Genomic DNA, 15,371 nt, shown 5'->3' with positions numbered 1-15,371 from the left:
GAAATTGGCACTTTGTATAGAGCATGAAGGAGTTGTTTTTGTTAGCTAAATAAGCTAAAGGAATAAGGCAAGTATAATGACTGAAATAAATTAACCTTTGTTGTTGCATACTAATTAGGGTGATGACTACACAAAATGTGTTTTATTTACCTGCCAGTTTAGACACATGAATAATAGCATTGTGTTAATGATAACATGAACTGTAAAGATGTCAACTAAGATAAACATAAAAATATAGAGATGTTTCTGGTCATTGATGGGCAACCGGTCATTGATGGGCCAGTAACAGAAAGCTGATAGAGAAGGCACCATATCTGGTTACCCATCAATACCAAATAGGTTTGGGGACCAATTTATTATACTATAAAAAAACATCCATCAGAAAAGGAAAATAACTGATAATCTTTATTGCTGATATAAAATAGACCAATTGTATCAATATGTGTGACACATTGTTATTGCTGATATAAAAAATGAACAAGTGTTTCAATATTTGTTACATTTTGTTACTGCTCATATTAAAAAAAGATCAACTGTGTCACTATGTGCGATGTTTGTTATTGCTAATATAAAAAAAGACCTGTGTGTCAATATGTGTGTGATTTGTTACTGCTGATAGTGTGTCAATATGTGTGTGATTTGTTACTGCTGATAGTGTGTCAATATGTGTGTGATTTGTTACTGCTGATAGTGGGTCAATATGTGTGTGATTTGTTACTGCTGATAGTGTCAATATGTGTGTGATTTGTTACTGCTGATAGTGTGTCAATATGTGTGACATCTGTTATTACTGATATAAAAAAAAGATCAAGTGTGTCAACATTTGTCACCCTATGTTCATAGGACATGTATGACAAACATTCTTTAATAATTTTGATTTATGAAATACTGAGGCTGTTGCAGTAATCTACCAAGCAACCAGAAAAATTGGCTGGGTAACCAGTTTTTTAAAAGCTGGTTGCACAGGAACAACCATTGATTTTCATAACATTTCTAGCCATTTCTCATGAAATAAACCTAATTAAAAAGTTTCATCAAAATCACATGAGTAGAATAGTCTCTATAGAAGTAATCAGCTCAGTCAATGTGATGCTAAATCGGCCCAATAATACGTGCAGATCTTACTTATCTCGCTTATCGAAAACCATAACAATACACATATAAGCTTATTTACAAAGCTGAAGCAAATTTCAGCTCAACTCAGTCCATACAAGATTACTTCATAAATATGAGTAGATCTTACCCTTAATCTAACTTACCCAACATATTGAGGATAATATTACAAATTTACTCAATATCTTGAGGATATAATATTACAAATTACCCAACATCTTGAGGATATAATATTACAAATTTACTCAATATCTTGAGGATATAATATTACAAATTTACCCAACATCTTGAGGATATAATATTAAAATTACCCAACATCTTGAGGATATAATATTACAAATTTACCCAACATCTTGAGGATATAATATTACAAATTACCCAACATCTTGAGGATATAATATTAAAATTACCCAACATATTGAGGATATAATATTACAAATTTACTCAGTATCTTGAGGATATAATATTACAAATTACCCAACATCTTGAGGATATAATATTACAAATTTACCCAACATCTTGAGGATATAATATTACAAATTTACCCAACATCTTGAGGATATAATATTACAAATTTCCCAACATCTTGAGGATATAATATTACAAATTTACCCAACATCTTGAGGATATAATATTACAAATTTACCCAACATCTTGAGGATATAATATTACAAATTTACCCAACATCTTGAGGATATAATATTACAAATTTCCCAACATCTTGAGGATATAATATTACAAATTTACCCAACATCTTGAGGATATAATATTACAAATTTACCCAACATCTTGAGGATATAATATTACAAATTTACCCAACATCTTGAGGATATAATATTACAAATTACCCAACATCTTGAGGATATAATATTACAAATTTACCCAACATCTTGAGGATATAATATTACAAATTTACCCAACATCTTGTTGTTGCTGTTGTTGTTGTTGTGGGGTTTAACGCCATTTTTCAGCACACGATAGGCCATATATGGCGGCCAGTATTAATGGTGGAGGAAGAACCCGGGAAAACCCAGGAAAGAACCACCGACCCACGAGAAGCTACTGGCATGCTTTCTCACATATCTACATTGGCTGAATCTGAGACTCAAACCGGCGCAGACAGAGGTGAGATGGCAGTGATCCATAACGGCGAACGCTTTAGACCACTCGGCCACTCGGGGCCCCCCCAACATCTTGAGGATATAATATTACAAATTTCATCCTAATCTGACCATAGAGTCACTAAGTCGAACAAATATTACATCACTTCAAAAACAAGCACAGATCTCACTCATTATTAAGGTTGTCAGAGATAACAAAGATAAAATACAATATTCCAAGTCCAAAGAAAATCAGATCAGAAATACAGCCAGCAGAGTGGTAATGAGCTCAATCAGAAATATGATCACCTCAGTAATTAGCACATGTCTTGCTCATTATCAAAGTTGTCAGAGATCACAATGATAAAATACAATATTTCATGTCTGAAAAAAATTGGATCAGAAATACAGCCTCCAGTGTTAATGAGCTCATTCAAGCAGATGAATGATAACCTCATTACTATGCATGGATCAAACTGCAAAGAGATTGTGATGATATAAACCCATGTTCCAAGTTTGATCAAATGTGCATCAGAAATAATGTCTCCAGAATGTTAACATCCTCAGCCAATCAGCTGCATGAATACCTCATTAATGATAGTCGATCTTGCTCATCATCAAACTCATAAGAGATCTTGATGCCAGCTCACATTCCAAGTTTGATCAAATTCAGACTAAAATATGGACTCCAGGGTGGCAACAAGCAATTGTTATCAAATTGATAGACAACATACAGTCATGCCACAAACTCATTTGACCTTTTGTCCAGGTGAACTATTAACTATAACAAGAGTCTCTAGAAGAGAGTAAAGCATCACAGACTAAAAGAATTTCCCAGAATCAAACTGAATCAGAAATATGGTCTTCAGAATCTTAACAGATGCATGACAGATAACACACAAACGTCATTGCATGGCCATTCCATAAGCTCATTTAGCTTATGACCAAGTGTGCTTTTGAGCATGCATATCAGAAATTCTTGCATCAATTTCTGGGAAATGAGATAGGCCATCTCAAATGGCTAAAATGTTTGTTATAAGTAACAAACTTACATGCAATTATGTTAGATTATCAGATGAGCCTGAATACAGACAGTAATAATTAAGATCCTGTGAAAATAAAAAAAATCGTGTATTCATTCCTGTATATTCCAGGACCTTTATTTACTTCAATACTTTTGGCCAAAACAATAATCATAGTCTCCTCATGAATGATCTGCATCTTTCTTTTTTCTTCATCTTTGCCATCATTATTTACCTATCTACAGCATAATCAATTGGTTTCTTATGTACATTGCTTTTTACATTGTCAAGCTATATTCTACATACCAGTTTATCATAATGGTTAAAAAGCTCTTTACTCCATAACTGTGTCAACACTGAAAACTCATGCTCCAAACGTTATCCTTCAAAGTTTTGATTTTCCAGAAATTCAACAACGTAAACTGGAATGCCAAATTTTCACTAAACAATTATCATAATTCTGCCAAATCCAGAAGAGCTGAAACTTCTGCCAGCCAATTACTCTAACACTGATCATCCATAATGGCCCAAGGTGGCCGAGTGGTATAAGTGCTCACCTGAACTGATGACTGATATCTCACCTCTATCTGCATGGGTTCAACTCTCAGGCTTAGCCGATCTGGATATGTGAGTAAAGCTTGTCAGTAGCTTCCCATGGGTCAATGGTTCTTTCTTGGTTCTTCCTCCACCAGATATACTGGCTGCCATATATGCACTGAAAAATGGCATTGAACCCACCACAACAACTGATCATCCACAGGTAGGTTTGCTCCACATTTATTTATTTTAAAAAATCTATAAAGAATAAATCTTCATACAAACATCAAAACAAATCAGAGCAGAATCATTAACACATGAACCCCTGGAGGTTTTTGTCGTGTTTGCTTGAAATCTGAGTAGGAAACACATTTTGAAAGCTATTTCTGAATGCATCTGAAAACACCAAACCCCAGGTAATCTTTCAATAACACACTGCCTAGCTGTGTCAGAAACACTGTTTTTCATTGGCTATTTGGCTTGCACATAAGCAGAAGGGTAAAAGTTGGAGGGCTTTTTTTTGCTAAATGGACCCATGATTTTTGTATCGAGACCACTCTTTATTCCAAATGCCCATCTTTTCCTATTTTTTGCAAAGGTTCATCTGTCTGTTTGCAGTTCACACCGGTTTACCTAAGATCTGAGACCAAGAAGTCTAAAATCCGGACACAAAATCAGATTCTGACCACGGGCCAATTTTAGATAGAAAAAAATTTATTCCAAAAATTGAGGTTTTTCACTCTGTATTTTGTAGTGCAACTAGAAATTCCTGATTATTTGGTATCATTGTAGAGCTACATCTGTCTACTTTTCTATAATACCAACCACTTTAGTGTATTGTGCATGACCATGACGCTACAGAGCTCAGCAGTAGGCTACTACCTCCTTCCATGTTAACTCGTCGCTAGGGGTTAATGTGTTAATACCACTTATACCATCTTATAAGCTGTGTCCAATTGCAAACAACACAGACTTTGATCTGCCATCACATAATGTGCTGGCATATCAAGGTCAATGTTGTTTGTTCTACTGCTTACTCCTAACAAACTGCATAGACCCAGAACTGACAGTGCATTATGCAGTGACATATCTGGGTCTATGCAGTTGCAGTTTGACTCAAGTTATAAGCAAGTACATAAGTAAGTCAACATTATTTTTGCCACTCTCTGGCAGACAAACAGAAAATAACTTAGTTCTTGTTCTTCTCATGGGTTTCAAGCCATTTTTCAGCACATGACAGGCTATACAAGGCAGCCAATATATTTGATGGAAGAACCTCAAAGACCCTGGGAAAATTCACTAACCCATGGGAAGCTACTGGCAAGTTTTCTCACAAATCCATGTTGGAGAAGTCGAGATTTGAACTCACATGGACAGAGGTGAATTATGAGAGTGATCTATAAAGGTAAATGTCTTGACCACTTGACCACCTGGCGACCTGCTGAAAATTATGATACAAGTATAATGTAAATAACACAGCAGTCATGTGACAGAACTTATCTGATGGCACTATTTTGGGTTGCATGCACAGACATCCCACCCCTTCCTCCGTTGAAGCTCAAAACACTTTTTGGGTCTAAAAAATCTCTCAACACTATCTGGAAGGTTGGTGGGTATGTACTGGGTGAAAGTCACAGGCTTTGTGTAACCTTCAAGATGCAGCCTGCAGTACACAAGCTTTGTGTAATCTTGGATTGACAGCCTGTAGTAAACAGGCTTTGTGTAAGCCTGAAGTGACAAACTGCATCACAGGCTTTGTGTAACCCTGATAAGACAGCCTGCAGTACACAGGTTTCCTGTAACATTAGAATGACCCCTACATCCAGCGCTTGCTACCTTGAGTAGCCACTACAGGTGAGGCCTCACATGAAAAGCACGCAGCATGAAAAGACCACTGATCTAATTCCAATACTCATTTACAATACACAATTAATCTGCTCATGGTAACATACCACAATATACAATATATAATCATCCATATGTAAAGTTTATCGTTGGATGAACTATTTATTTCTGATTCCAACTGCCTTGGGTCAGTAAAGGCTCCTGAGTAGAATAGGGTGTATATAGTTCAACCATGTGATCACAAACACAAATAACAAATATAATATAGCATAAAAAAGTAGGTGACAGTGACTATCATTATAACATTTATGCATCCAATAATTAAGTTTCACAATTAGTCACAAACAGTATCCAATAAATTAACTTTTAATTAAAAAATATTCAACAAAGTCAATGAAGCATTAGATATAGGTCACAAAGACATCTTTTCTGTAAACTGGATGCAGAACTTGTCAAGATGCATCCAATCTCCAAATTATATGATTGTGGGCAAGAATGTATGCTTGATGTATCCACCCAAAGAAGATCAAGTGGTCATGAGCTAAATGTAAAACATTAACCAAAAAGATAAAATATACATCATCATGAGCCTCTTTTGTGGTTACTAGGTGCATATCATCAATTCTTACAAAAATGGTACTAACAGCTGCCTCGCTTGGCGCTCAGCATTAAGAGGTTAGTGTTGGGACTGGTTAGCTTGGTGTCAGGATAATGTGTCTGGGTGGGACATCATGCTACATGTCTGTGGCATGATGCCCCAGTGCTAGACATCACTATAAACTGCCACACTGCTGACATCATAGCGATGTGACTGAAATTTTTTTAAAGCTACATTTAAAAACAAAAATCCATATTAATTCTGCTAATATGAACAGTGCCTCAGAAATTACCATTAAACAAAAAATTTAACCTAAGTCAGTAAAGTATAAAATATGGGCCATAATGACGTAATACTTAAATAAAGGAGTAATGCTCATTGAGGTACATCACTAGGTTTCATGACTTGAGCCAATAAAAGGTGACATATAGGTCAAAGGAATCATTTTTGGTATGGTCATACTACTTCCAGAGATATATCCAACCATCGAGTATAATGATTACAACAGGAACAATACAAAAATCAAACTGAAGAAATCTCAGTGAAAAGTGAAACATGTGTCACAGTGCCCTATGCTTATGATGAGGGTGTAGTTCCTTCTCAAGATGCATCCTCCTGCCAAAATTCATGATTCTAGGTATAACAGTATGATAGTGCAGATAAAACAACAATGTGGTGATAGGCTAAATGCAAAATGAAAAGCCAGTAAAATGTTCAATGTAGGTCACATTAACCTTTTCTTGTAAGAGTCTGGTACTAATAGTGATAAACACAATCACCTAGTTTGATGACTCTGGAAAGTTTGATACTGAGCCTAGTCAGTAAATCTTGACATATAAGTCACAGTAACCTACTTCTCCAATGAGGGTGTGGTATTCATCAAAACGCATTCCCAAACCAAATTTCATAAAGCTTGGTATGAGAGCGTGTATGCTAGGTGCTAAAAACTTGTTTAGTTATTAGCTATGTGCAAAAATAGAACCTAAACAAAGTAAAATATAAAATGTAGATCACCATGACGTTCTTTTGTTTAAAAGTTGTACTAATGGAGATGCGCACAATGGCCTAACTTGAAGACCATGCGATAAATAATGCTTGAAAAATAAAACACAAAATTTAACCAAAGTCACTGAAGCATGAAACATGGGTTCTGTGGTAATCTACTTGTGTGATGAGAAAGTAGTACTTTTCAAAATGCATCCCCCAATCAAGTTTCCTGAATCTATGTATAAAAGAATATACATTGTGTGCAAATAATCTATCTGATCATGAGCTAAATGGAATAACTTAACCTAAGCCAGCAAAATGTAAAATGTAGGACACAGTGACTTTTCTTTGCAGCAAGGGTATCATACAAAAAGAAAAACATACAATCATCTAATTTCATGATTCTAGCATGAAAAGAGTTGAGAAATAAATTTAAAGCACACAATTTAACCAAGTCAGTGAAATGTGAATATCGATTAGTGACCTACTTTTGTGATATGTGTACAGTACTCACCAAGATGCATCCTTTTCTACGTTTCATAATTCCAGTTATAACAGTATTTATACAGTTTGCAAAAACCCTTAGGTAAATGCAACAACTTGACCAAGAATATACAACAAATTAGTACAAAGTTAGCCCCCATCCCCAGGTAGCAGGTGCTATGAAACCCACTCCAAACTGTTGCCTGGGACCTAGGAAGAAAGAATGGCTGACAATCAATGAGGGTGTACATATGGATATGCTTTCATCTGTGTGGATGCCAATGCCATAGGTAGCACAACAGTTCACGTCTACACTGTACAGGTGAACTACAAATCAAACTACCTGTAAATGTGGTGCTTGTCTGTCTTGAAGTAAAACAATGTATGCATGCATTTATGTATTTATGTATTTAGTAGTTTTTATAGCACATCAGCACAATAGTGCCAATGAAAAGCAAAGTTTGAAACAATGGATTGCAAAAAAAAAATTATGAGATTTAGTTTGGTGCTTTATGGCGTAGCAATACAATTTAGTGCCAAGCCAAATGCAGCTAAGTGCCTTGTCCTTGGATACATGTTGCTGACCCAATCTGGTCTAATGGTAAGATTCAAACCTGCACCCTTTCAGTTATGAGTCCAGAGCACTAATCACTAGCCACCATGGCAGCTTCCACATTTAGGATGATAAACCGTTCCAAACAAATGCAACATGAAGTAGAACAAGATAAAATATTAACCACAAAGATGTTACTGTTGTGCAAATTATATATAATACAAATGACAAGTGTTATACATATAAAATTCAAAAAGGCATAGGGCTAAATAATGTTATATACCAAATTCCTTCAAAAAGTCCAAAGGTGGCTCGGGTAGAATATATTCATACAGAATTCTTCATGGAGTTCAAACTGTATCTTTAATTTTTTTGTTTGTTTTAACAACAAATATGTCACTTCCCACAATACTAAGTTGTGAATATTGAAGCATTTCAAGAAATGAAGGTTTGGTTATTAATTTGTATATGATTTAAAAAACTGGTCTATCATACATTCTTGACTGACGAACACAATCTTTAAAGTGTTAAAAGATATTTTTGCACTCTCCATATAAGCAAAATAACCCAAGAGGAAGCTCGTATTTTCTTCAGACAAGAAAATATGACTTAGAAATATTTTCTTACCAAATTGATTTTTTTGCTTTTTATAACAGGACATAAATACTTAACTTTCAAAATTCTTATTTTGTTGAATTTCAATTTCTAGTAGGAAACGTAGAACTTTTAAGAAAATTTATCGTTTCATTTTGTTCTATACTGAAAAATATTCATTAAGTAGGACAGATTTTCACATTAAGAAACACTATATCAACAATGATACAAAGTATTCCATTTGTTGCATTGAAAGTGGATGCTTCAGCTGCTTATGGTTAAGTGCTACATTAAGACACTCATATGAGGGCCACTAATACGAAACAGTAGAAGTGTGTGTAATTGTACTAAGAATGAGCAACATATTCAAAGAAGAAACTGGTTTCATAGAAATGAAAATCGACTGTTATTCCATGACAACTGAATCTTAGTAATTGCCAATTAGAACTAAAAGCACGCAACCATAAAGATAATACACCTGGGAAAGAACTAAAACTCTATTTCACGCAGCATTTCTAGAACATAAAACAGTACTAAAAACTATTTTCTCACAAAATAATTGCCATATCCCAAGAGACATGTCTTTATTCCTTAACCAAACAACCAGGACACAAGAGATTTTAATTGTCAAGTTTTTAGGATCATCTCCACTAACTGGCCCAGTCAAGTTGTTCTCTGCTAAGTGTGATGCATATTAGCCCAGTGTACCATCATTAGCAAAATAATTCAACACAAACTCTTAATACTGCTGATGTAGCAGAAAAGTGTAACATGTATCTGATTACCTGCTGTGAGCCAGACAATAGCAAAAAAGAAATAAGCACTACTCACTTGTCTTCCCCGAGGACCACGCCAAACCCGACATGTTCAACTCGCACTTGTTTTGGGTTGTACCAGCCTGCTTTATGTGCTGCTGGGAAAATCGTCTGGAAATGACTTGCCTGAAAACAGAAAAGCTTTTTTTACACAGATGAAACAATGAAAAAATGAATAAGATGAATGATGAATAAATGAATGAAGAATAAATGAATAAGAAGATTGATGAACAAGTGAATAAGATGAAAAAAATTAACTTACAAAGCTGAAATAAAGAATTTTTATCCTAATTAACCTTTTTGGGGGAACTATAGCATTTCAAAGTCGGTTTATCCATCAAATGAACAAAAATATAGCTTGAGCATACAGGCAGACACTTGTACAAACTTTGACAGAACCATAAATGACAGCAATGTTTCTGGAAAACAGAAATGCTTCCTTGTACATACCACACTCTATCATCCATCCTTGGCAACTGTAAATAATAAAGAAGACTTAATGACAATTAAGGATGATTGCTCCTAACAGGCTGCACAGACCCTGATCTGCCAGTGCATTATGTGATGGCAAATCAGGGTCTGTGCAGTCTGCAGTTGGACTTGACTTATAAGCGAGTATATACATTAAGAAAACTGATCACATCTGACTTACACCCCGATGATGGATATGAGTCCTGAGTACAACAAGAATGGCATGCATTTTCTGAAAATAGTTGGAGTAGAAAGAAAAATCAAAATATGATTATAGTTTGTACAAAGGTTCACAACAATTCACTAACAATTACAACAGTAGCTGTATTCACAAATTTTGTGCACATTTTGCATCCAGCTGAAGTCTAAAAGAATTTTTTTTTACAAGTATCATGGGATCGCAAAGATCAGCAAAAATGGGCCAAGCAATTCATAATAAAACTTTGACCATTTGCATTCAATAGAGGCTGTCTTATACTGCATTCTGCTGAAGGACAAATTGAATAATAATTTAAAAGACTGCATCTTCATATGATGATCGTATCATTTACAAAGTTTCATGGTGATTCAAAAAACATTGGGAATCTAGTTGCGTTCAAACATCGGTCATACATTATATCCAGCTCCAGGACAAAAAGATCATCTCTCACAATTGGAAAGGAGCATAGTGATTGGCTGAAATGGATGACTGTGTTTCACAACAACCCATACAAAAACTTGGAGTCTAATTGCAATCACAATATTATGACTTACACTGCCATAGCTGGATGAAATGGGAAAGCAAATTTTTAAGTAAATGTTTCTCTGAGAATACATAACCAATCACATTACATTAAGAATATTAGCCTGCTACCTTGTGAATCCAGCCTAAAAGGAAAAAAAATCATATTTTTCTATCACATATAGACAAAGGGCAATAACTCTTGCCATTTATCTCCCCTTGCCATTGCCAGGTGTTGCTAGTTTTAACCGAGCAATAAACTAATGAGGATGCTCACAAGGTGGGGTGGTTGGAACAGTTTTAAAGTAATATGATTGGGTAAGTGTTCTTGGAGAAATATAAATTAGTTAAAAATTTCCTTTCTCCTTCAAATACATACCCCAATCACATTATGTTAGGAGAATAGATAGTAGAGAGCTGAGCATTTGACCTGTACCTCAGGTATCCTTTAATGCAATGCTGGCTGGATTCCCCATGCAAACAATAACCAGTTCTCCTAATTACATAAACAATACAACCTAGGGTCACTTGATCTGTGACCCCTACAAATGGTTAAGAAGATGATTATTAAAATCTTCTTAACTATAACATTTTACTGGCAAATCCATCGAAGCTGATAGGCTGTGCTGATTGTCTAAATTGGGTCTGGTGATCTACATTTTCAATGCTTGCCTCTGCAAAACTAAATCTTTGGGATAAAAAGTCAAGAAGGTTGACTCTTCATGCCAGCCAACAGCTTCTACTACAACTCAGATCAAAACTTTATGTTCAAAAGCGAGGCTCAGAGATTGCTCTAATCCCATGAGCAGTAATCTTTATGAGGTAACTCACAATCTTGTGAGACCTCCGAGTATGCCAACTTATAACCCATAAAGCAAGGACTTGAAGACTTGTCTCTGTGCATTTCAAGTAGTGCTCATGTGTGCGAACAGGATCTTGCATGGCCGCTGTTCTTGACCTAAGGAAAAGAGCGAATGAATGAAAACTCTTTGATTACCAACAGACACCTACCTATTTTTTACTACAAAGTCTAGTTGTGTCAAGAGGACCACTGAACCATCTGATCTGAACTGAAGATAGTTCGGGTTGATGGAATGGGCATGTAACTCACTCACCCTGCATGCTGAAGCTAAAGCTTTCAGGAAACATATCAACATTAAACCATTTCTAGTGTTGCTGTAGGAAAACAAATCGAACATATAAATGAAAGTCACATAATTTTTATAGAAAAATGAAAAAGCAAACTTCTCAAAATATTTATAGTGAAAACAACAACCAAAAATCTGTAAATGTTGCAGGATTTTGAAGAAATTAGATTCACTATGCAGAGAGCCCATGTCAATGTGGTAGTCATGTGCTGACACGTGCTCAGTACTTCTTGAAAATGGTTTTCTCCACCCTGCTGCAATACTGACAGGTTTCTGGTCATTGTTCTCAGAATAAATATGTTGAGAATTAAGTGTGCATTATATTTATTTACAAACATTAACATCAGTTCCATTCACAAATATCTTTCAGTTGATGCCACTAAAACATTTGTGTGTTCATTAGTACTTTCAAGACTGGACTACTGTAACTCAATTCTGTCTCGTTCATCTCAATATCTACTCCAAAAACTTCAAAAAACAGCTGCTCGGATCATACTTAGAGTACCATGATCAGAGCACACCTCCCCGCTGCGCTGTACCCTACAATGGCTATCCATTCGATCCAGAATCAAACACAAAATTTGTTCTCTGTGAAAAGTTTCACTGACGGACTCTAGTCCAACATACCTATCCGACCTCACCCATGTGTACACACCAGCAAGATACTTACGCTACTCTTCTGACAATCGTATACTCATTATTCCCACTATGAAAACAAAGTCATGTGTACAGCGTTCTTTTGCATACCAGGGCCCACCAACGTGGAATGAATTGCCCACTGAACTTAGACACAAAAACACAGTGATCACATTCAAGAGTGCTCTCAAAACTCACTTATTTTGACTGCAAGAACAAACTTAAAGACCTAATAATGTTTCCTACCTTAAATATTCTCTGCATGTTTTTTCTCTGTTTTCTAATTTCATGGTGTTTGTGTTTGTAATCATATCATTATGTTTTTCATCTTATAGGTGTTGTCTAATGTTGTAAAGCACTTAGAGCTTCTAAAGATTAGGCACTATACAAAGTCCTCATTATCATTATTATATAATATGTCCAAATTCTACGTACAAAAACTTTGGAAAGTTTTTTATTGTCAATATCATGTGACTATATCACCTCTGATGTCATTGACATGTAGGTCGCAAGATCTGTATAGTCATGTGACTTGGAATGCAAATGGCCAGATCCAGGTCAAATTTCAGTAATGACGTACATTCGTCTCATCTGTCAGCGTATTAAAGACATGACGAATGCTATGCTCACAATTTTGAGAAAATAAATCATATTCCTATTGATTTCATGCAGGTATATCTCAATGAAAGGTCATTCAAGTTTGTTGGGTCAACTAGTAAGCGACTACCCCACGCCGACACCAAATGGTGGTGGCGAATTCCAACTTTTCGATAGGGAAAGGACTCTGACCCTACACCCCAAAATAAATGTCCAAATATCAAAAATGGGGTGACAAGGGTCAGAGGAAACTCACACTAGGTTCAAGCCCGTGACCTCCTGCATCCGAGGTGGATGCTCTAACCACTAGGCCACTGGAGCAGTGCAATTTTTAAATACAGCCACAATGCTATTCATACTGGATAACAGCAGATCAGCACCATTTTCATTTATGACCAATCAGACAACAGATCAGCACCATTTTCATTTATAACCAATCAGACAACAGATCAGCACCAATTTCATTTATGACCAATCAGACAACAGATCAGCACCATTTTCATTTATGACCAATCAGACATAATGAAAAGTTGTTTAGTGCAAAATGTTATGTTGCTATGGCCATCATGTTACAAGAAGTGTGGACAAGATTTGACTGAAATGTTGGATCAGCACTAATTACATAGAGTATTAAATTGACTTCACAAGTCTTTTGGTGAAAACCTATTGTTGAGATAACCATCCATTCAGATTTTCAAGATGGCTCACATAGCAGTCATGTTGAATGTTATACCTGCACTTGTCTATTTTAATTCAGGACCAACTAAACATCATGAGAAGTTTTTTTGTGGCAACTCCATGTCAATATGACCATTTATTCAGAAGGAAGCTATATTTTCAAAATGGCTGTAATGACAGCCATACTGCAAGTCAGATCAGCACCAATTTCATTTAGGACAAATCTGACCTCATGAGAAATTTTTCAGTGGAAATCCCATTTCAATATTACAATCCCCTCTGGAGAATAAGTGATAAGATTTTTAGTAAGTAAAATTAAGATTTTGACCCTAATGGATTTCCAAGCAGCGCCATTTTTTTTAGGATGCAACAGTCCTTAATTTGAATGTGTGGTGCTTGTAATGTTAGGTGGCGAACATCCCAAATACTTTAGGAGGCGAAGCAAGAATAAATTTGTGCTAACGGACAGATGATGGCTGTCAGATGATAGAGGGACACAGGATGACAGGTCATCAAGTAAGCTTCTCCTGTCTATTACCAGTAGAGCTACAAATACCAAACCATTACACTGACCTTGAAAATAAGATCCCCAATGTGACATGATGTGACACCTTCTCCCTCAAGATAGAAAACTGATCTAATTCAAGGTCTGATCAAAGTATGCATACCAGATTTAACTGAAATCCAACAATCCTTAGTCCAGTTAAGTTGCAGAAATGAAATTCAGGAGGATAAGCAATCAATCAGGTCCTGTAACTCTTTTAACTCATGAACCCCTGCCGCCACTATAACTCGTCATACTTTACCTCCCTCATCTCCCGAAAGCCACAATAACATGGCTCAGTTTACCTAGCTTGGATCCCGGGCAATGAGTCTGAGTGGCAGTATTAGTCTAGGCCTGTATCCCAAATGGTGAGTTAAATCAACGCAAACATTTGGTTAATTTCAAGCCATTTCCTAATTATGCAGGCAGTTTAACTAATAAAATTTTACAAAGAAAAAAGAATTGACTCCGATAGTAGCAGAAATAGTGGAAATATTTAGATCTGAAAATGATAAAAATTAAGAGAATCAGCCACTGGGAGCAGACTTTTTACTTAACAGACTCTGACGGAGTATTCACATGAGGTTAAGTTTGCAAGAGAGATCACAAGTGGAATTTCTGTGTACATAAAGTAGAATTAATTTCATGTGTAGATAGTGTTAATTATTCAGTGTGAATTCATAATGGATTTTTCATGGCAAGAGAAACAAATTGGTAAATAAATCGTTTATTTGAGCCTTTATGCATGAGATTTATTTCTGCATGTAGCATGACTTTTTTACAATTAGGCATGTAAGTTTTATTGAGAACTGTTGTGCCAAATTTCAGCTTAAATAAAGGAACATAATTTTTTTTTAAAATTACTGCAAGTAGCCCCCTCTGTAAAAATCTGCAAGCCATGTGCTGTCAGCAAGTTTCAAGGATACAGG

General features: G+C 35.7%; 1 protein-coding gene across 1 annotated transcript in view; it reads right to left on the bottom strand.

Annotated features, from left to right (window-relative positions):
* Nucleotides 1-15,371, bottom strand: part of LOC149797894 (arginine--tRNA ligase, cytoplasmic-like) — a 207,604-nt gene that overhangs the window by 154,481 nt on the left and 37,752 nt on the right. The window contains exon 10 of the mRNA XM_089962930.1: nucleotides 9,664-9,773. Coding sequence (XP_089819056.1) covers nucleotides 9,664-9,773 — 110 coding nt within the window. The remainder of the gene's footprint in view (nucleotides 1-9,663; nucleotides 9,774-15,371) is intronic.

This window comes from Sinohyriopsis cumingii, chromosome 6 (genome assembly GCF_028554795.1).
Source record: "Sinohyriopsis cumingii isolate HCF-2022 chromosome 6, ASM2855479v2, whole genome shotgun sequence".
Classification (NCBI taxonomy): domain Eukaryota; kingdom Metazoa; phylum Mollusca; class Bivalvia; order Unionida; family Unionidae; genus Sinohyriopsis; species Sinohyriopsis cumingii.
The sequence above is the reverse complement of the archived record's forward strand: the minus strand, read 5'-3'. Positions and strand labels throughout refer to the sequence as shown.